This window comes from Typopeltis vanoorti, chromosome 10 (genome assembly GCF_054136105.1).
Source record: "Typopeltis vanoorti isolate ZY-2024b chromosome 10, IOZ_Tvanoo_1.0, whole genome shotgun sequence".
Taxonomy (NCBI): Eukaryota; Metazoa; Arthropoda; class Arachnida; order Uropygi; family Thelyphonidae; genus Typopeltis; species Typopeltis vanoorti.
In genome coordinates, this window is record NC_143558.1 from 95,026,751 (window position 1) to 95,049,303 (window position 22,553).

A 22,553-nucleotide genomic window follows, 5' to 3' on the forward strand; every position below is an offset into this window, starting at 1 on the left:
TTATTATTATTATTATTATTATTATTATTATTATTATTATTATTATTATTATTATTATTATTATTATTATTATTATTATTATTATTATTATTATTATTATTATTATTATTATTATTATTATTAGCTCAGTAGAAGTGGCGTTTGCACCCTACAGCGCTTGACTGCACAAAGAAAGGATTTGGTGGTTCAAATCTAATTGCCGACTAGACGAAATTTTTCTAAGCCTTTTTTTGGCCAGTTACCGAGTTAGTCGATCTCTGGCAAGGGAGAAAAAATCTAGCGGTTTTTTCTTCCGGAAACTCGGGTTTTTACGTCCTGTAAACTCAAGAAAATCGACCGTCGAACCCACACTGTTTTCAGACATTAAAAATATTGTGTTAGGGTTAGAGACCACGAGATGGCGGCACTACTTGCCGCCTTCTTCACTGAGTACCGATGAATCAGTGATAGCCCTGGGCCAGCTATCTCTCTGATTGGCTACCAGTGAAAATTGAACTGCCCACTCAGTCTCCAAAAGTTAGATAGGGTAAACGGCCCCTCCTACTTCCTATACGGGAACAACATAGGCGTTAGCTGATTTTTTTGTTATGTAAATAATAATTCATTGTTTTTTTTAAACAGACGTTTTACTTTCTGATTAATAAAAAAAAAAAAAAACATCAGAAACCAGAAATGAACTTTACTTAAATATTATGTAAAAACACTTTACTGTGGCATTTAAACTGGGGCACTCCTAAACAGAAGCAGGCAAATAGCCGTAAACATAATAGTTTTTTAAGAGGAGTAACATGGGAGTTTTTCCAGAAATAATATCCATAATTTACTTGTGTCTTATAACCATACAACCCCAATCATTGGCTCTCTACTCATAATCTCCCCACCAAACCCCCCCCTCGATCACATAAACACCATTAAAAATAGCATTCACGTTACGCACATACCAACACAAGCATATGTAATGGTTGCACGTCACACATTCAATGAGTGCATAAACTTTACAAAAGGTACATACCAAAAAACCTACAAAAAACATACTGACTACAAACTGGTATTCATCACAAACCAAAAATTGGCAAATCTCCTAAAACCCACTAAATCTCAGACACAAAAAGAAATATTTGAACACCACAACGTAGTCTATAAATTTCCCTGCCAAAAAGACTGTGATATCACCTACACAGGTTCCACTATCAGGTCTTTATGGGAAACACTACAAGAATACTTCCGCGATTGTAACATCCCTATTCCAGAACATTTAAATACTAAAAAACGCAACATCACAAAGAAAAAGCGAATACAAAGCATAGGAAAAACGGAAATAGCTGTCCATGCCCTTGAACAAAAACATACCCCGCAGATCGACAAGGCCATCATAGTAGACAGACAAGACAATGAAACAATGCTTAGAATATCAGAAACAATAGCCATAAAGTGTGACGCGAACTCTATCAACGTACACAGGCCCTACATAATCTCCGAGGTTTGAAAGCTACACAACATAAAATTGAGGTCACAATTCCGACCAATAGGCGATGACACAAACACTTAAAAAGCAGAAGCACCTACCCGACCTGACATAGCATCCACTTCCTCCATGTGGTCAGACGACGACCAAGAATAGTCGAAATGGACCGCACCCCGTTAACCCCTTCCCCCTTTCTAAAAATCAGTTGCTATTTTCAACCCCTTTCACCCTTTCCCACCTCATATAAAAAAAAAAACACTCCGCCAATTCTTTATAATATATATGTTATTCAAAAAAAAGCCGGGTTTTTTCCATTTGTTATTTCAATTCTCCCACTTGCCAACCCCCCCCCCCCACACACACAGTAGTTTGGACAACGCGAAAGAAGAAGAGCCGCAACACCCAGAAAAAGGTATGTGCAAATTTCTTGTCCTCTATGCAACATATATTTATTGATAAATATACATCTACAATGCCCTAAGAATCCGTGAGAAAAGAGCCAATGGCAATTAAACTGAGCCACTCTTAAACAGAAGGGCAAATAGCCGTATACATAATAACTTTATTGTATTTATCAGAACACACGCAATTTACAGACATAGAATACCAGTTGTGGTGGTGGTGGAAATGGGCGGTAGATGGCGTTGATGGAGACGATTCGTAGTAGAAGTTCGGTGTATGGTTGGGACAGTTGTAGGTGTCCTCCGGCGATGAGTCTTCGGACTCCTTGGAGGTGTCAGGAATAATAATAATAATAATAATAATAATAATAATAAATGAAATAATGATCATTATTTGCTCATTTTATAAGGGGATACATTTTAAGAAATAATAAATCACTATTACAGCAGTGAAAGTTTCGAAAAGTAATTGCACTCAAGTAGCAGTTAACAACGTTCAGTTCTATGCATTCGTACTAGTGTTGCAACATTTATTACAGCAGTTATCCATTTAAAACTTCAGAGTATCACTTCTATCACACGTCCAGTAAGTAGATGTCACGACTTGCAATGTTGCCAGCAGCGAAAAGTCGACTTTTGGCGCCACTATAAAAGAAACTACTGCATTACACTGCATAATTCAGATTACTAATACAAAAGTATACACATTTGAAACAAATTAAAATAAAGAGCAAAAAATAATTATTTTAAGAAATTTCAAAATTTTTAAAACTAGAAACGTTCTATAAATTTTCAGCGGCCCTCTAGGGGGCCATTGCTGCCAACCGGTTAAGAGTCACTGCACTAGCGCATTTCTTTTATTTTATAACAAGTCCGAATATCCTTACTTCTGGGACATGACTCCTATATACTCTATCCTACCCTGTCCATTCCTTTCTATCATCACTGATATTACACCCTTCCCCAGATCTAGAACTAGCCCTACATCCTTAACTGTTTTAATCCATTCTTCTTCACTGAGACGTACTGCTGAAACCATCATTTGCACTTATCACACAATGTACCTCTATTCACCCAGACCATCTCCCTGCTTTTCTGTTCACTGTGTGTTCCTTCTCTCTTATTCTCTTCACTCGTGCCATTCACCTCTCTATTCACAAACTTGCCTACCTCATTGCCCTATTCTTCCACAACATCTCTTCTTACATTCACTTCAGTCAATCTCTCTCTTTCTCTCTCTCTTGCTTTCCTGGTTTCCAGGCACATCAAGAGATATGCCAGGAAACCATTGCCTAAAACCAATTTATATAATTTATATAAATTATATAAAATACTAATTATATGAAGAGCCAAGGGCTTCAATTCGGCGACATGAACTTATTTAAGTTAAGGGATATTACATCCCATATTGTTTCTTAGCCGAATAAGAAACTCAAAGAGTTTCATGCCGAATATAGAAACGATATATATAAATTTCAGCGATTCCAAGCATAAGCAAATACCTGGATAATGCAACACCTGACCCATTTGGTAGTGCAAACTGAGGCAACTCATAGTAAGAGTGGCGCAAGCTCCGATCACTATTCTTGGCATTTTCCCATAATGTGAACTTAGCTCCTAGCAGCTGTATTACTGTTTTACATTGTGAGAGAAGGTCACTACCCAGACCGGTTTCAACCTTTATGTATAGATGAAGCAGGGTCTAAATATAAGACGATCGCGAAAGATCGCCCAACGCAGCGTTGTTCCACTCAGTGACAGGCTCACCCTATCACCGAGATGAACTTCTCAGCACTGGCTCTACCCAGTGGCAGGCTCACCCAACCACCAAGCAGAGCCATAATCTCAGCAGTGTCCCCACTGAGAGACAGGCAAAAACCTACCTCCAAGCAGAGCCTCTCAAAGCCAGCTCCACCCCGCACTGGTTTCCACCCTCATTGGGGTCTCATCAGTGAGTAGGTAGACCTAGTTAATACCAAGTTTGTAGCGAACAGAACTTACATCCCTTCTATGAGAATTGCCAGGAAGATGTCCTAATAAATTACTAATTATATGAAGAGCCAAAGGCTTCCATTCGGCAACATGAACTTATTTAAGTTAAGGGATATTACATCCCATATTGTTTCTTAGCCGAATAAGAAACTGAAAGAGTTTCATGCCGAATATAGAAACTATATATAGTTCGGCGATTCCAACAGTAAGCCAATACCTGGATAGTGCAACACCTGACCCAATTGGTAGTGCAAACTGAGGCAACTCATAGCAGGGGTGGAGCAAGCTCCAATCACTATTCTTGGTATTTTCCCATAATGTGAACTTAGCTCCTAGGAGCTGTATAGCTGTTCAACATTATGAGAGAAGGTCACTACCCAGACCGGTTTCAACATTTATTGAGATCTCATCAGTGAGTAGGCAGACCTAGTTAATACCAAGTTTGTAGTGAACAGAACTTACATCCCTTCTTGAGAATTGCCAAAAAGGTGTCCTAATAAATTACTAATGGGTCAGGTGTTGCATTATCCAGGTATTTGCTTACGCTTGGAATCGCCGAACTTGATAGTTTCTATATTTGGCATGAAGCTCTTTGAGTTTCTTTTCGGCTAAGAAACAATATGGGATGTAATATCCTTTAACTTAAGTTCATGTCGCCGAATGGAAGCCTTTGGCTCTTCATATAATTAGTAATTTATTAGGACACCTTCTTGGCAATTCTCATAGAAGGGATGTAAGTTCTGTTTGCTACAAACTTGGTATTAACTAGGTCTACCTACTCACTGATGAGACCTCATTAAAGGTTGAAACCGGTCTGGGTAGTGACCTTTTCTTATAATGTAGAACAATAATACAGCTCCTAGGAGCTAAGTTCACATTATGGGAAAATACCAAGAATAGTGATCAGAGCTTGCTCCACCCTTACTATGACTTGCCTCAGTTTGCACTACCAAATGGGTCAGGTGTTGCACTATCCGGGTATTTGCTTACGCTTGGAATCGCCGAACTTCATATAGTTTCTATATTCGGAATGAAACACTTTGAGGGGGCGGATCTGGCTTTGAGAGGCTCTGCTTGGAGGTTGTTTTTGCCTGTCTCTGAGTGGGGCCACCACTAAGATTATGGCTCTGCTTGGTGTTGGGGTGAGCCTACCTGGGTACAGCCAATGCTGAGAAGTTCTTCTCGGTGATGGGGTAAGCCTGTCATTGAGTGGAACAACGCTGAGGTGGGCGATCTTTCGGAATCGTCTTATTTTTAGAGCCTGCTTCACCTATACATAAGGTTGAAACCGGTCTGGGTAGTGACCTTCTCTCATAATGTAGAACAATAATACAGCTCCTAGGAGCTAAGTTCACATTATGGGAAAATACCAAAAATAGTGATCGGATCTTGCGCCACCCTTACTATGAGTTGCCTCAGTTTGTGCTACCAAATGGGTCAGGTGTTGAATTATCCAGTTATTTGCTTACGTTTGGAATCGATGAACTTTATATAGTTTCTACATTCGCCATGAAACTCTTTGAGTTTCTTATTCGGCTAAGAAACAATATGAGATATAAATAACTTATATAAAATAATTTTTATAAATCATTATAAGTAAAATAATTTGTATAATTTGTATAAAATTTATAGAAAATAATTATATAATTTATGCAATTATTTTGAAGAGAGAGCGACCTATTTGCTGAAAAATATAAATATTCTTTAATTAGCGTTTGATATTTGTTTAGATTGGTTTCACTTCTTATTGATAGAGGTAGTGTTTGTTGAATGTTTTTTGGCGGGACATAAGTAGGTTGACCATATATCCTTGAGATAAAAACGGGACATTGGGATGGAAAAAACGGGAGAGGGGTTAGTAACATTTTGTATTTATGAAAAAGTAAGAAAATAAAAAAAGTTTTATTACATAAACACATTATATTTGACAATTCTTTTGCAACCACCAAAATTGGTGTTCGTGTTATATGCACATAAGCAACAATTTTGTTTTGTATGGCAAATTTGTCATTTACTTCTTTCAACATAGCACGGTGTATGTCGCATGTTTCACCAGGTAAAGAAATAAAGTCTATAATTTTGTCTTAAACACCACAATTTGGCAAAAAGTACCGCATAACGATTAGAAAAACTTTGATGTCTTTTTTTGTTTAATGCATCTAAATTGACTGTAATGCTTTTTGTTTTATTCAAATCCTCTATTACTTCGCCCAAAATGTATTGTGATAAAAGGTCGGTAATTCTTGCTTCTGATTTGGTACGTGTTGAAGAAAATTTCGGTTTATAAATTCTGTCTATCAATGTCGACAAGCAAGGAGTCTGTGTAGCTCAGAAAATGTGGCGTTTGCATTCTACGGCCTTGACTGCACGAAGAAATCTTCGTGCGAATCTTTCGATAAGTTCGAGTCTAGTCGCCTACTGAAGGAATATTTTTAAGCCTGTTTTTGTCCGTTTCCCGAGTTAGTCGATCTCTGGCACCGGCAAGTTTTCGACAGCAAAAATATTGTATTACGGTTAGAGACTACGAGATGGCCACCCTTATTAGCCATCTTCTTCATTGCGTGCCGATTATTTCGTGATTCGCTTGGCCAGCTATTTCTAATTGGCAGTACAGATTGAACTGCCCACTCAGTCTCCAAAGGCTTAAACGCCTCGCCTACTCCCTATACAGGAACAAAAAGGCGTTAGCTGATTTTTTATTTATTTATTATTTTTTTTTAATGTCGACAAGCAGTCATTTGCGCGAAAATTTTGTTCGTGATGCACAGTATGATAAGCAACAAGAGCTTCACTTGAGGCAATTATATCGCAGCAAGTGAAGTTGCTGGGAGAAGTTTCACTATCACCATTCCTCATCATAAATGAGCTGATGTTTTTAACTAAAGACAGAGTCTTTTCAGCACTCTTTTGTTTCTGGCTACGTAGATGTTCGTTGATGTCGCTTCTGCCTCCATGAGCAACGGAAAAATGGACATTACAATGTTCGCATACCACTATTGTTCCATCACTACACAACATGTCCCTTTTAATACATTTGAATTATTCGTGGAGATCGTCATTAAAACTGCAGTTTCGCCTCTTTGACATTGCAAGGATAGACTTAAAGCTTTTAAAAAAAAAAAGACTTAAAACTGTAAAAATAAGAAATTTATACCACCTGCATTGAATACCAAAGCCCCTGGTCAGCATACAGACAAAACAAAACAAACATAATCAGTACAAACGCTGTGTCTGAGACGCGCAAATGCTGCCAACATGGATTTTCTTTTTATTTTCTCTGAATAAATCACTGCAGATATTTATATTTAGTATCGAAAAATGCGACTCCATGGTTATACAAATTACTGGTATCCATGATATTGATATATGATTATAGGTTATGAATAATAATTTATGATTGACCAATATTAAATTATATTTATAATTTTTATTAAAAAGGGACAAAATTCACTTTTTTATTAAAACGACGAGAAGGCCGGGAAATATAAAAAAATGATACTGTCCCGTTCAAAATGGTACGTATGGTCAGCCTATACATTAGTATAATGTTTGCATATTGCTTGTTTATTTAATTTGGAGTGTCGTGGGTTCGATTCTCGTGTCCGACGTAAGGATCTTAAGGATCTTTCTCAGACATAGCCAAGTTAGCCGGTCTTGGACGTGGATAGCAGGGTTTTTCTCCCCAGTTTATTTGGGGTTTTTCCTCCCGCGAGCAGACAACCGGCCCCGTGAACACACAGATTAAAGTCAGGAATACTTAAGATCCAACCATAGGCCTAATTCGTCAGCAATGCCGGTCCCGAGCCAGGATAAAATTTGGGGGGGGGGTTTGAGATGGTGCCGTACTTCCCTGTAAAAGGGGATCACGGCCGTTATATCATAAATAAATAAATTTGATTTGGCATCTGTATATATTATGCCCTTATGTCTACTAAAGAAAACATATTTGATATTTTCGTATTCATTATCTTTTTCTATGAATGGCTGAAACCTATAAAAGTATTAATAACTAAGGGTAGTGTGTTTAGTATGATATATTTATTGCGCATGGCAGTATCCTTGTATTTGTTTCTAGTTGAGATTTGAATTATTCTGAGTCAAAACTAGAAGTTTCCGTATAGTACGATAGATTTCCCACATATCCCAACTTAAAATATTATATTGAAATGTGCTTTGAATCCATGCAGGATATAATATTTTTGATATATTTAAATTTAAAAAACTATTTAATTAGGCCTCTGTTGCTTAGTAGAAGTGATGCTTATATTCTCTGCACGAGGCCGCTCATGGAATCTATTCTGTTCTCATTGAAATTTGTGTATAATTAGAAAAGGCTTTCGTGATGAAGCGTATTTATTACTCACGAAAGACTGGTGTATTCTTGATGCTCTTCTAGACGGACGTACTTGAGTAGATAACATGAACAAATATTACTTAAACACTTGGCGAGGAAGGAATTCGAACTTTTGCAAAGCGCAAAAACGGAGTTACTTAAAAAAACGAGAGATGTTGATCGAAGTTTTTTTTGGAGTAAAAGCCTGGGGGAATGTTCTGAATATTATTGAATATATGGAAAGGAACATTCGAAAGTGAAGGCCGGTGTAGCTGAGTAATAGTTGCGTTTGCATACTCTGCCCGAAGATAGACTTCAGTTCAAATATAGTTAACGACTGGAGGAACTTTTTCTAAGCCTTTCTTCGACTGGTTCCAGAGTTAATCAATCTCTGGCAGAGGAAAGCAGATTTTTTCTCCCGGAAACTCCGTTTTTTGTCCCATAAATTTATGAAAATCGACCGTACTACCCATATTATTTCAGTGAGTAACATATCCTGTTAGGGTTAGGCGTCAAGAGATAGTTGGACTTGTTTACCCGTCTTGTCATCCATTGCCACCCATAATTAGAAATAGTCATGGCCAGATATCTCTGAGTGACTACCCCAGGAGATTGAACTGCCCACTCAGTCTCCAAAAGCTAGATAATAATAATAATAATAATAATAATAATAATAATAATAATAATAATAATTTAACGCCTTTTATTCCTTTATAGGGAGTACGCGAGGCCTTTATACGCTATCTAGCTTTTGAAGACTGAGTGGGCAATTCAAACTTCACCGGTTGCCAATCAGATATACCTGGCCTGTCTATCACTAATTATAGCAGCCACCGATGAAGTGGCTGGCAAACAAGTGCTGCCCTGTCATCTCTTGGTACCTAACCCTAACAAGATATGTCACTGTCTGAAATAATGTGGGTACTACGGTCGATTCTCTTGAGTTTACGGAATGAAACCCCCGAGTTTCCGTGAGGAAAAACCCGCTTGCCCATGCCAGAGATCGACCAACTCGAGAACCGATCGAAGAAAGGCTTAGAAAAAGTTCCTCCAGTCGGAGACTAGACTTGAACTTCGAGCAACCAAAGGACGCAGGCGCCATTTCTGCCGAGCTACACAGGCCTTAATAATAATAATAATAATAATAATAATAATAATAATAATAATAATAATAATAATAATAATAATAATAATAAAGCCTTATGGACCAAAAGAATCTCATTTTCCTCTACAAAATATTTACTGAGCGTGAGCTATGTGACAAACCAACAGCTATGGTAACAAAAAATCGTATGGAGGTAACTGTATCTAAATTCGAAATTCAACTTAGTGATCATCAAGCTAACGACACACACACACACACACACACACACACACACACACACACACACACACACACACACACACACACACACACACACACACACACACACACACACACACACACACACACACACACACACACACACACACACACACACCTAAGAATGTTTTGACAGAATCACAGTCTACAATGAAGTGGAGGACGTTGGAATATATGAACTCTATATATGACCATACAAGACTACCAAAATTAAAAGGCCTACATAAATCTTAACTAAAAACAGCTCTTCTTAGATGCAAATACTGCAATATAGGCAATTACAATTAAAAGTTTAAAGGAAAAAAATCAATTCTTATACAACAGAGCTTATATCATTATAGTAAAGCCTGGTTGCAAACCGCAAAAGAAAAAGTCGAATAGAAAGCAATCTTCACAACGGAAAATCCAGTTGGAATGAAAAATCGACAAACTTCGAGCTAATCTGATTCACCTAAAGAGTCTTAAAGCAGGACAGCTGAAAACTAATTGCATCAATAATAAAATTATCAATACATGTAATTTGTCCAACAAAACAATTGCTAAAGTTACTGAGCTAAAGCAAAGAATCAGTGAGACTGCACAAAAAATTTAATGATATGAAACAGGAATCAACCAATATGTGCAAAATGTTAAATTTCGACTTAACCAGCATCAAGTCTTTCTATCTCTGCAATATAAATGCAAACGATCATTCGCCGGCAGGCAAAACAAGAAACACTGAATTTTTGTAGACAATCTGGGCAATCCTTTGGAATAGTATGGATTAAGATGGATTAAGGAAATAGATTCAGAAAAAATGACACAATAACAAATGCAAATTGTTGTTCTTGCAGAAGAAATTGTCGGTGAACAAGCTAGGAAGGGGAAAAAACAACAACAACAAAAAAAAAAAAACTGGAGAGTACCACGCAAAGACGAATTACATGGATATTGCTTAAAGCATCTAGCCAACTTACATAATCGATCACAGAACAAATTAATTATTTGTCGGAACAGCTAAATCGAAGTCTAGATGATATCTAGGTGTAGGTTTTCCTCACGAAATATAGTGGAAACTATGCTTGAGCTGTTCGCTGCAGTCATAGGAAACTCTTTATTATCCCTACTTATTAGATAATCAAATTTATCCGTTTTAACAGAATAGCAATTTCAATTTCAAAAATACAGAGGAGAAAGACCAGATCCTTATTGATAAACTGATCCTCAGAATTTAAAAAGGAAAAGTAACTTAGACATGGTATGGATAGACAACTAAAAGCATTCCACTCTCTCCCCCCCAATCTTGGATCTTAAAATCATGGAAATATTATATATTAGCAAAACCATATGTTCCTTTCAAGTTATACAGCAAGTAGCAGCTGAACATATACGAAAAGAGTCAGGAACATTCTGATAAATCATGGAAAACCACTTTAATAGTTAATAGTATACTATTCGAAGTTATTAGCATTGGACGTGGAATTTTTCTTGGTGATTCCTATCACTATTACTCTCCAACATTTCTTTGATACCTTTATCTATGACTTTGAAGAAAACAAAACTTGGATATAAAATTTCTGGCTGTATCTTCCATGAAGAATAGGTGGATATGATTTGCTGCAAGTGAGACAAACTTTGATGAAGAAATTAGTTTAAAAAATGACACTGACAACAGAAGCAGGCTCTCTGTGCCATTTGACAAGAAGGCATTCTAAAAGCAATAGGGAATAAATTAGATACAGAACAGGAAAATAATAGATATGTTATGTGCGCTGGAAAAATAAACCCTTGCACGGCGAATATCTTCGAGACACTAAGGAAAATATTGACTTCACGAAGACATGGCAATGGGTGCAATACGGATATATGAAAAGAGAAACAGAAGGATTCTCTCTAGGTGCTCAAGAATAGAGGTCACAAACTAATGCTATCAAAGCAAAATTTGAGAATATCACTAACAACAGTGAATTCGGATTATACGAACTGAAATATGAAACTGTAGAACATTTGATCAGTGCCTGCAGCGAAATGGTTTTCCTACTTCTGATAACTGGAGGTATCATAAAATAGGTACCGCACTGGATAACAAAGCATTAATAATTCTTTGGGACTTAAGAAGACAAACCGGTAGGCCTTTGGCACAGTAGATCCGACATAAAAGTTATTGAGCATCGACAAGTTTGGATTATTGACATCTCGCTATCCAGTGATAACAATGTTAACAACAAAGAACTGGTAAAAAGTAGTAGAAATCGAAATCTGGGCAACTGTGGCATAAATGATGAGTCTTTTGACTCCATGGATACACCGTTAAAATAATAATAATAATAATAATAATAATAATAATAATAATAATAATAATAATAATAAATACACCAAGGTCATCCCAATTATTATTGGCACATTTGGTGCAATTACAAAGAAGATATCTAAACATTTACAAGAATTGAACATTACTAGGAACTTATGACGCTACTTGACACACTATTCTTAGATTCCTGGGTATAAACTGAATTGCTTTGAATTACAAATCAAACTGTTGTTTGAATGATATCTTATTTTAACTGTGTTTTCAGTTGATTGAATAAAACAACAACAACAACAATAATAATATAAGTATTAATTATTTATTCATTTTGGAATACAGCTACATTGATTTTGGCTGCTCGTGCATAGTGTTCCTGTTTTGAATCTGTCACTGTCCTATTAATAATTTTGAAAGATGCGAAGAGAGAGGGGGTGGGTGGGAAGAGAGTTATGTGTTGCTACTTGAGAGAATGTGGAAGTCTTCACAAGATACATGATTAGATTTTTACAAAGGAAGGAACATGGAAAACAATTACTCTGCAGTTCAGATCATAATATTCCGAATTTAATTCGTAAAAATTCTTTGTGAATAGCAAGAACTGTACATGTCCTATAGTTGGAAAAACAATGGATCCAGTTACGTTAAGGTTAAGGAAGAGAGAAAGACATTTTCTAGACCTTTTTCTAGACCCGCGAACGCACCTAATATGGAGACATAATACGCTATCATCGTAGCCTTATAGTTTTAGTCCAATGAATCACTAATCACACGGGTCAGCTTGTGAATGAAAGAAAATTTCAACTAAATGAATGTGCATGTGTGTACAGCGCCAGCGCCTAGTATTTTTTCTTGTGTGTGCGATTAATGTTCGGCGCCTTTCCAAGAAAGTTTTTTTTTTAATAAAGTGTGAATAAAAAGAACAGGAAATGAAAGACAAATGAAAACCGCTTTACAGTATAATGTTACCTACGGATTAGTTCTGCTTATACAATTTTTTTTTACACGGTACTGAACAATTAATCATAAGTTGATTTATGATACATCAAAAAATAAAGACCTATTTCAGGTATATTTTCGTAAATTTTAATCAAAAATTACAGTGATATAATCGGGTCCAGGATACAATTTCAGAATTTATTTGTTCGTTTCCGGGAAGATCTGAAGGGGCCCGAACGGAAGACGACGTACATTCATAATTATATGTACCATTATGTACCATTCGTTTAAACCAGTGGTCTCCAAACTTTTTGCCGTGATGGCACATTGGGTACTTCAGCACTGTTCAGCGGGCCGTAGTAAAAAAAAAAAAAAAAAAAAAAAAAAAAAACTCTAGAACTAGATATAGGAGTTTTATTGAAAGCGGATGAAAACTGATTACAGAGTATGTGAGATTAAATTATCGTATATTAATGACAACGAACACTATCAGCAAATTCTCATTTTTTATTACAAATTATAATCAAACCATTAATGTGAATGATGTAATTGTGTTTGTGTTTTTAAAATCTTATTAAACTCAAGTTCAAATTTTGAAGTGCTAATTACAAGTAGAGATTTTAAATATTCATCAGATAAATTTGCCATGTATTTTGATTTGATATATTTCATTCGAGAAAAAGTTTGTTCGCCAAGATACGTTGTCCCAAAAATAGAGATAAATTTACAAGCAAATTTGAAGAAATTTGCTTGTAAAATTTTGTAAAATTCATATTTTTTTTCTTCGTTAGTCCATTTTAACAGACCTTTTACAGTCAGAAAGACCGTAACTTGGACTATGGCTACTTTTTGCTATTCGGGAATATATTTTGAACACAATTTTAATTAATGCATTTGAAATCTATCAACACTCCGTGTTTTTTTTTGTTTTTGCGGATTCTTATTGAAAAATTAGTCCAATTGGCGAGCCGGAGAAAATCATACTGCGGGCCGTAGTTTGGAGACCCCTGGTTTAAACTCTTATCTCATATAATGGAACACACGTGGTTTTTTTTTAAATTTGCTTTAAGTGTTACCACACCTGAAGAAGTCGTTTTGACGAAACATGTTGTGTGCTCCATTAAATTAACTTATCTATTTTCTCGTTTTCAGTCAGTCAAAAAAAGATATACAGTATATATATATATATATATATATATATATATATATGTGTGTGTGTGTGTGTTAAAGATACCAAGCTATTTTAAACCTGGTTTCTTGGTATCTTTAACATTTAATATACCCAAGGTAAAATACTTTCTACATATATATATAAATAAAATATATATATATATATATATATATATATATATGTGTGTGTGTGTGTGTGTTTATTGACAGTATTTACTGTTATATATATATTGTCGTGACAGTAGTAGAATCCTTAAACAATATATATGCCCGCGCGATCATCAAGAGTAAATTATAAAGTATGAATTTTCGTTTAACTCGAACCGGTCCGTGAACAAAAAACCTGCATGCGTCCTGTGACCCTTCTTTTCAAACTCCCGAGGCAATGCCTGTCTTACGTTTAACAAACAAGGTTGTCACTGCCTGACATGCTACCTTTACGAGATAACACAAGAAACGCGAAGCTGGCAAACCAGGTAGCGTTTCCACTGTTGATGCGCGCACCATCTGTAGTAGGTTTCTTTCGTCTGGTTGACTTTAGTGCCCTTGCAGAGACGGTTTGACAGTATGCTTATATGCGTGAACGCGTGCTTAACGAAGTGTGCTTTGTTTTGTTTTGAAAAGTTGACATTTTAATTTCTTTAACCAGATGTATGATTAGAGCGAGTTTTAAGGAATGTTTGATGATGCCATTTCACATATTTTGGATTGGATATTATTTCAAGATCCTGCATAATGTTAATTGCAGCAAAAAAGCATTTAATTATTTTGGTTATTCGTGTTTGTTGAAAATATGGCTTGGAAACTTCTTCCCAAGACAGTGTCAAAGTCAGCATGGTGTTTGGTGACCAAATTTCCAGGTGCAATGGGAATACTATTCGGTATTTTTCTAATATGTAACGTGTTTCTTCTACATGCCTTCTTTGAACATAAGGCACTTTCATCATCTCATGAGTTAAATAATATGTTGCCTTTGGATGATATGCACTCTCAATTTTTTAGGACTTTACAGAAACATTTTGTTATAGAAAATAATCAGTGGCGTTTATTGCAGTCTATAAGAACTGGGTTAGGTAACACGAGTTTAGATTCAGAAAGTTTGATACCTAAAACCATCCCTGTACTACTGACCTGTGAAGCACTTAAGTCAATGAAAAGTATGGAATATGTCGCTACAGGATGGACGAAAGTTTCATATAAAACTAATTATGAAGGTCTAGATTTAGCCGTGAAAACAGTAAATGTTTATGGACACGATGTTACTGAATGTTTACAGTATGACTTTAGGCGGACGTTACAGTATTGTTACAAGAAAGCGGCGTCAAAAATACTCAAAGAGATTATTATTTTAAGGAACTTAGTTCATCAGAATATTGTTAAGGTATGGAGTTGCTTTTTTATTTTTTTAACACAAAACACATATTTTGTGGAACATTTTCAAGAATAGTAATGGAATATCAATATCAGTAATATTTGAACGAAAGCCTGACTTTTTTTTTTTTTATCAATATACTGTACTTGTAAATTTCGGTGTGATTTTTTTAACATATTTGCCGCCAGTATAGTCTGTTTGCTCGAAGTTGGATGAAAACCACGTTGCATCTATTCGTTTGAATTTCTCACATACCATTTACAGGTATACTTAATAAATACGCTTGTGAGTAGGGGAGAACTCGTTCATACAACTTGCTTCCCTTCAGGCTATATTTCAGGTAATTGTCAGTGTTTTCACCGCCTTGTTGGCGAACCAGCCTGAAATGCAAGCAGGCGTTTACCAAAGCTGTTTATAAAACGGTGGTGCAGGTTTGTTCACCAGACTCGGAGGTTATAATAATAGGTTACCTTGATAGCCCTTTATTACAGACTGACGTGCTAATGGCAGCGGTTGTAAAGCAGCTTAATGACTAGTTGATATACACTTATGCCATCTTACCTAACGTGTGTGTGATTTTTTTTTTAATTGTTGATTTATTATTATAAGTGTCGTTCATGTGTATTTAACAAGCATAAAATACTGATGCTTGTTTGTACTAGATATTTTATAACTTGACAGAAATGAGTTGTTCACATTTTTCTGGCTATTCTACTCCAATAAAGAAAAGGAGAAAACAGTTCAGATTGTAACGAGCACGACAATTTCTCTGAAGATATGGATAAGTCACTGAGTTTCAAACAAGCATGGAAATATAACTTAACACAGTGTTCGAATTTGGTTTGTGTAATTAATGTTGCATATTTGACTTAAGGTTGTGCCTAAGGATATATAGGATAATTACATTTCAAAACTGAAAGATGGACTATTTTTTTTTTCTTTTGAAAAACTTCTAATGTCCAAGTGCTTAGCTGTAATAATTTAAAAAAAAAACATCTTACCTTGTAACATTTATTATTTCCTGCTTTCTGTGGAATTGCAAAACTCATTGCAGTAAGCCAAAATCTACAGGCCACAGTACATATCATACCTTACCTTGCAATCATTCATTGTTTGTATATTCACCATCCGCTCTTCAGCAGTGCAATCCACTCATTCTCCATATACAAAAAAAAAACTTGCATCATCCTGCACAGTTTTCAGGAATGATCTTATGTTTTCCCATAGTCTATTACCTTGTGCAATCATTTCCTTATCTGAGAGTCTCCTTTTAGCAATACATGCCTTAATCATGTCACCTTCTCCTATTTGCAAGCTCTTGCAGGATACATTCTCCCAATCAGTCATTATACTCAACATCCACAGTTCTGAGGTATTCTCCTCTGCACTTTCTTAATGTTTGTTTTCATTAGATCTGTACACAGAAATCCAGATGTGGCCTGTCATTTTCACTTTGAGTGAGTAGCTTTAACAACTTTTGCATGTGGTCTCCTGAACTCCAACTTGCTGTCCACTGACACTCCCAGCTTTTTCATCTTCCCCAAATCCTGAAGCCAAACTCCACTAATACAATAGACATCATTTTCTTTGTCCCTTTGTCCAGGCACATGACTTACATCTGCCAATTATATATTAAACCATTCTGGAGCAGTCCAATACCATATTTTGGCATTAAAATAATGTAATGTGTAAAATAACCATGTTGGGTTGGTTTGGTTTATTTGGATTTACAGCTGAAGCAACTCAGGTGAGGCCAGTGTATTGTATGTGAGGCCAGTGTATTGTATGTGTTAATTGCATGTATTCCAATAGCTAGTTTTCTCATTTGAATCATACTGGGAAATAGATTTGCTGGATTAGCTAACTTGAATGTACATAGTGTTGTTTCAGGAGTCAGAAGACATGCTAATCCATACACTCACAAGCTACATATTTAAGTACAATCTTTTGCACCATATGATGTTTCTGTTTTAATTTAAAGTATAATTTGAGTCCATCATAGCTTTTGCTAATCCTACCAATATCTGGTAATAAACGTTGTCATCTAGCTTTAATACTTCCAGAACCTGATTATATTGCATACAATCATTTTAAATCGGAAATATCACACTTTTTTTTCAAAAAGATTACTGACCTCTGTGCCAATTTGGTATTATTATTATTAAACAAGACCTCATGGAGTCAAAGACTCATCTAGGAGGTCCTTTTATCTCACACACATCTCATCATACCGTGTCTTAAACACATTCAAACTCCTTGCAGACACTACACTCTCAGGCAAGACATTCCAATCACTCACAACTCTGTATGAAAAAAACCTGCCTCTCACTCCCCTACTCACTCTCTTTATACAGTTTCCAGGGATGACCTCTGGTTCTCCCCTGATCTCCCACTATTCTCTCTAGAACTTCTCCGCCATTGATCCTATAACAACCCCTTACCAACTTGTAGGTCTCTATCATATCTCCCCTCTTCCTTCTCTCCACTAGACTCTGCAAATTACATCTTTTCAATCTTTCCTCATACTCGACATTCCAGAGGTCAGAAACTACCTTAGTCATTCGCCTTTGGACCCTTTCCAACATCTCTTCATCCTTCTGAAAACCAGGTGACCAAATCTGGTCTCAATAGTCCATGTGTGGCCTAATCAAAGCCTTATACAATGGAACAAGAATCTCCCTACTTCTACACGTCAGTGTCCTCCGCATCATTCCCAGAAGTCTTTGTGTTGTCTTCACAATTTTGGCGATGTGTCCCCTAAATTTTAGATCCTTATCCACTATCACCCCCAAATCTCTTATTTCCTCTACTTCCAGCAATATATTCTCACCAAGCATAAATTCTGCATCCCATCTTTGTTTTCCAAATTTTAAAACCTTACATTTTGTAACAATAAACTCACATCCCCATTTGCTTGCCCAATCACTCAATTTATTCAAGTCTTCTTGCAAGGCCACAACATCTTCACTACCCTTTATGGTTCGTCCCAACTTTGCATCATCTGCAAACAACTGAATATCTCCATCCAAATCTTTGCCAATATCATTAATATACAAGTTAAATAGTAATGGCCCTAAAACAGACCCCTGAGGCACTCCACTAGTGACTTTCCTTTTCCTGGATATTGCACCCCCCCATACACAACTTGTTGATACCTATCAGATAGCCAGTCTGCAATCCAATGCACTAATCTAATATCCAACCCCATCTGCTCTAGTTTGACTGTCAACTTATCATGAGGTACTCTATCAAAAGCTTTTGCGAAATCCAAGTATATTACTGTGTATCCTTCTCCTCTGTCCAAGGAAGCAGTCACTTTATTGTAATAAGTAAGTAGATTACTAAAACATGACCTCCCTTTAGCAAATCCATGCTGGGTAATTCATTGTATTCATTGGGTATTTCAATGGGTATTCATTGGGTAATTGGGTAATCACTGTACTACAGCTTATATGTGAAGGACAGGGTACAGGCTATACAGTAAAGAGATAATGCATATTTTTCCCCTTAATATGATAGTCTCGATATAATTTGTAACGAAGTTAATCTCAGTGTAATCAAGCCATGTAATTTGTTTTTATAAAAGCATACCTAATGCTCTGATGGGTTAATTATCAGTTGGCAAAGTCTGTTGTGTTTGCCAGTTGCTTGGCATGTCATTTCATTTGTCTGTGTAATGCAAAATCCAAATTTCCAGGAGGGAAATCCTGTTACCTCCATAAGATATTTAACTAATCTTTTAGTTGAAAAGTGCTCATAAAATTCTTAATGTAGATCAGATTTGAACCAAGGCTTTCCAACTAGAGGGCATTTTTTTTTATTAACTTAGGGAGGTTTTTTATTTCAACAATATCATTGAAATATCAAATAAAACAAGAAAGGGGATGGAAAAAATTTGTGAATCTGTGCATTTTTGTGAGTTTCATGTTGATGTGAAAATGTTTTTTTCACAGAGGTGCCAGGTACTTGAGGATATAGTCAGGAAAGTTCTAAATGTATGTTTTTAACATAATCATCTTTCATAGTTTCAATATTCAAAAAGTTCTGTTTGTTTAGTCTATAAGTAGTATATCCTTGAAAAAATTCTTTTCATGTCATTTATGCCAAAACAGAATTAATAACCAGCAGTATGTATTGTATTGAAAAAATATCACCCTGTTTTGTCCTGTTCTCTTCTTTATTTTGTATTCATCCAGTTTTTTACTTTCATAATTTCACTGAATGCAATAGTTAATCTGTAACCTTAATATTAGCAGACTCTTGGAAAGGATTTTTTTCTTCTGCAAAACAAATCAGCCAACCAGTCTACAATGTGCAGTTCCTAGATAATACATTTGCTTCCTTAGCCTTAGCTGCTTTGGTATAATTCTGACCAAGCAACTGGTTCAATTTAATTCATCAGTGATGGCAAAGTTGTCATAAGTTTTGAGTGAAAACATCTTTTCCTCTGTTTTTGTTCCGAAATAATTGATGGAATGATAATTTGAATAATTTTTAATTTTTTTTCTATTTAATTTTTAATGTTTAATTATTCTTAGCCTTTTTCTACTAAGATATTCTCTGTTTTCCACTTATTACAGAGAATGTTTTAAACTACTTGTGATTAAGAGCTGTTAAATTCTCTTACACCATAGGATGTTTCCGTTTTAATTTAAAGTATAATTGAATCCACCATAGCTTTTGCTAATCCTACCAATATCTGGTAATAAACATTGTCATCTAGTTTTAATACTTCCAGAACCTGATTGTTTCAGACAAAAGCAGATGTCTTGATTTTTTACTCACATATAGAAATAAGCATAATTGTGGAAGTAGTGTCAACACAACTCTCTCTGCAACACACAACAGCAAATTGACAAACCATTTTTTTGAAATTGTAGTGAGATCTGTTCATAAAAAAAAAAAAATCTTAGAATAATTTGCAACATAAAATTTTCTTAAGGTTCTTTTAAATTAGCTTCAGTGGCTAGTCAGTATTAGCAATGCATTTTGGTTGGAAAGACTTGGGTTGAATCCTGTCTAGGATACAAAGAACCTTTCTAAAGGCTTTTCAGCTGAAGCCAGTCTCATTCTGAGTTAATCCTCCTGGAAACTGGTATTTTTCATCTCACCATGGAATTCATGCAATTTAATAAATGTACTTTAATCCTTTATCCAAGTGTAAGCAAACAAAGTTTGCGCCTGAAGTATCTTCAGGACTGAGGCAACTCGTGGTAAAGGTGGACCAAGCTCTCATCACTCCTTGTCTTAGTATCTTCCATAATGCAAAGCACATATCCTTGCAGACATGTATAATGCTATGCATTAAGGGAAGGGCCACTACCCAGACCGGTTTCGATCTTGTATCACCACCTCTGGGTCTGGCTCCCACTGACGAGACCTCAATAAAGGTCGAAACCAGTCTGGGTAGTGGCCCTTCCCTTAATGCTTAGCATTATACATGTCTGCAAGGAGATGTGCTTTGCATTTTCATCCTTTTCATCCCACAGGTGTTCAGTAGGGTTGAGATCAGGGCTCTGTGGAGACCAGTTAAGTGTGATGATGTTTGCTAAACCATGCAGTTACAGCAGCCTTATGACATGGTGCATTGTGTTGCTGAAAGAGATAGTGGTCAGTTCCATAGAAATGCCACAAAGTAGGAAGTATTGCATTTTCCGGAATGTTCTGATACTTCTCAGAGTTCAGTATTTGTGGCATCACAAACAGAGATCTGAGGCCAAACCAAAAAAAAACACAGGACCATACCATACCATAACACCATTCACTTCCGAATTTCATTGTTGGGATTATATGCTCTGGTAAGAGATGTTCACCAGGCATCCGCCACACTTATACCCTTCCATCTACTTGGTAGAGGGTGTGACATGATTTGTCACTCAGTAACAGCTTTCCCAGCTTCTATGTTCCACTGTACTTGTTCTTTGCACCACTGAAGATGATGCATGTTGCTTCTGGTAATTTGGGGCTTGCATATTGCAATCCTACCCTGGAAACCCATGTTTTGCGTCTCAGTTTTGAATGTTTTTGTGCAGATTCATGTTCCAGTTGATGCCTGGAACTCTGCATTCAGTGTTGTTGGCTGACAAAAGACAGTTTTTAATATTATTCTTTGTAACACCCTACAGTCACATTCATTAAGTGTGGTGGGTTGTCCACCTTGGGTAGCACTTGCAGTTGATTCCCTGCACTTTCATCTTAGTATGGTATCATGGATTGTTGACCTGGGATGGCCCAATTTGTCAATAGTTTGTTTAACAGGTGGCATCCTATTACAATGGTCTTTCAAACTCCAACAGTACCTGTTTCGCAGCCATTTCACCCAGACATTGGGAGCATCATATTCCTCCAATTTATACCAGCTAAAAGCACATGACTCATTACATAGCATAATGCATCTTGCCCCATGGGGGGGGGGTGTCTGTTGACATATTTCCTAGCAGAATAGTATAAAAATAAAATATCTTTAAAAATCTTCACATTGCAGAGGGCTAGAAATGTGACTGTAGAAAGGAGAAATGGACAGATAAGATTAGCAGAACAAGAAAGCAACACCTAAGTAATGGTATAATTTAAGTGTGGTAGACTGAAAGGTTACGTGGATAACATCGTTGTTGGCTATTTAATTTAAGCACTTTTGTTTTTGTCATATTTATTTTAATGGCATGCAAACAAAATCGAAGACTTGCATAAAACAGCTGAAATAGTTAGTCTTAAAATAAATATGACAAAAAATGTGCTTAAATTAAACACTAAATGCCACAAAGAGATCAAAATCAATCAACATTCTGTAGAAGTTAAGAATTTGACCTACTTGGAAGCAAATGCAGATACCGAAAGCGGAACTGACAGGGATATAATACAAAGACTGACAAAAGTTAATACTGCTTTCAGAAAATAATATATGGAAATCCTCAAGATATCATAATAAAACTAAAGCAAATATCTTCAGCAGCAGTGTTAAGACCATATTACATGGATTGGATATGGAAGCTGACTAAAAAAACAGGAAGCTAAATTAAATAGTTTTTTATAATTTTCATAAAATATTAAAAATATTTTGTTCCCAACATATAACAAACAATTATGGTGGGAGGTCACTACCCAGAGTGGTTTCAGCCTTTTTTGAGGCTTCATCAGTGAGTAGCTAGACCAAATAGATACCAAAGGGTATAGCGAAAAGAACTTAAAGAACTCATATAGCAGAGTGTATAAGTTCTTTTTGCTATACCCTTTG

The 22,553-nt window shown here is 36.1% G+C and overlaps 1 protein-coding gene across 1 annotated transcript in view; it reads left to right on the forward strand.

Annotated features, from left to right (window-relative positions):
* Nucleotides 1–14,485: 14,485 nt before the first annotated feature.
* Nucleotides 14,486–22,553, forward strand: part of LOC150102606 (extracellular tyrosine-protein kinase PKDCC-like) — a 67,981-nt gene continuing 59,913 nt past the window's right edge. Inside the window, exon 1 of the mRNA XM_090399400.1 lies at nt 14,486–15,328. Coding sequence (XP_090255526.1) covers nt 14,741–15,328 — 588 coding nt within the window. The 5' untranslated portion in view covers nt 14,486–14,740. The remainder of the gene's footprint in view (nt 15,329–22,553) is intronic.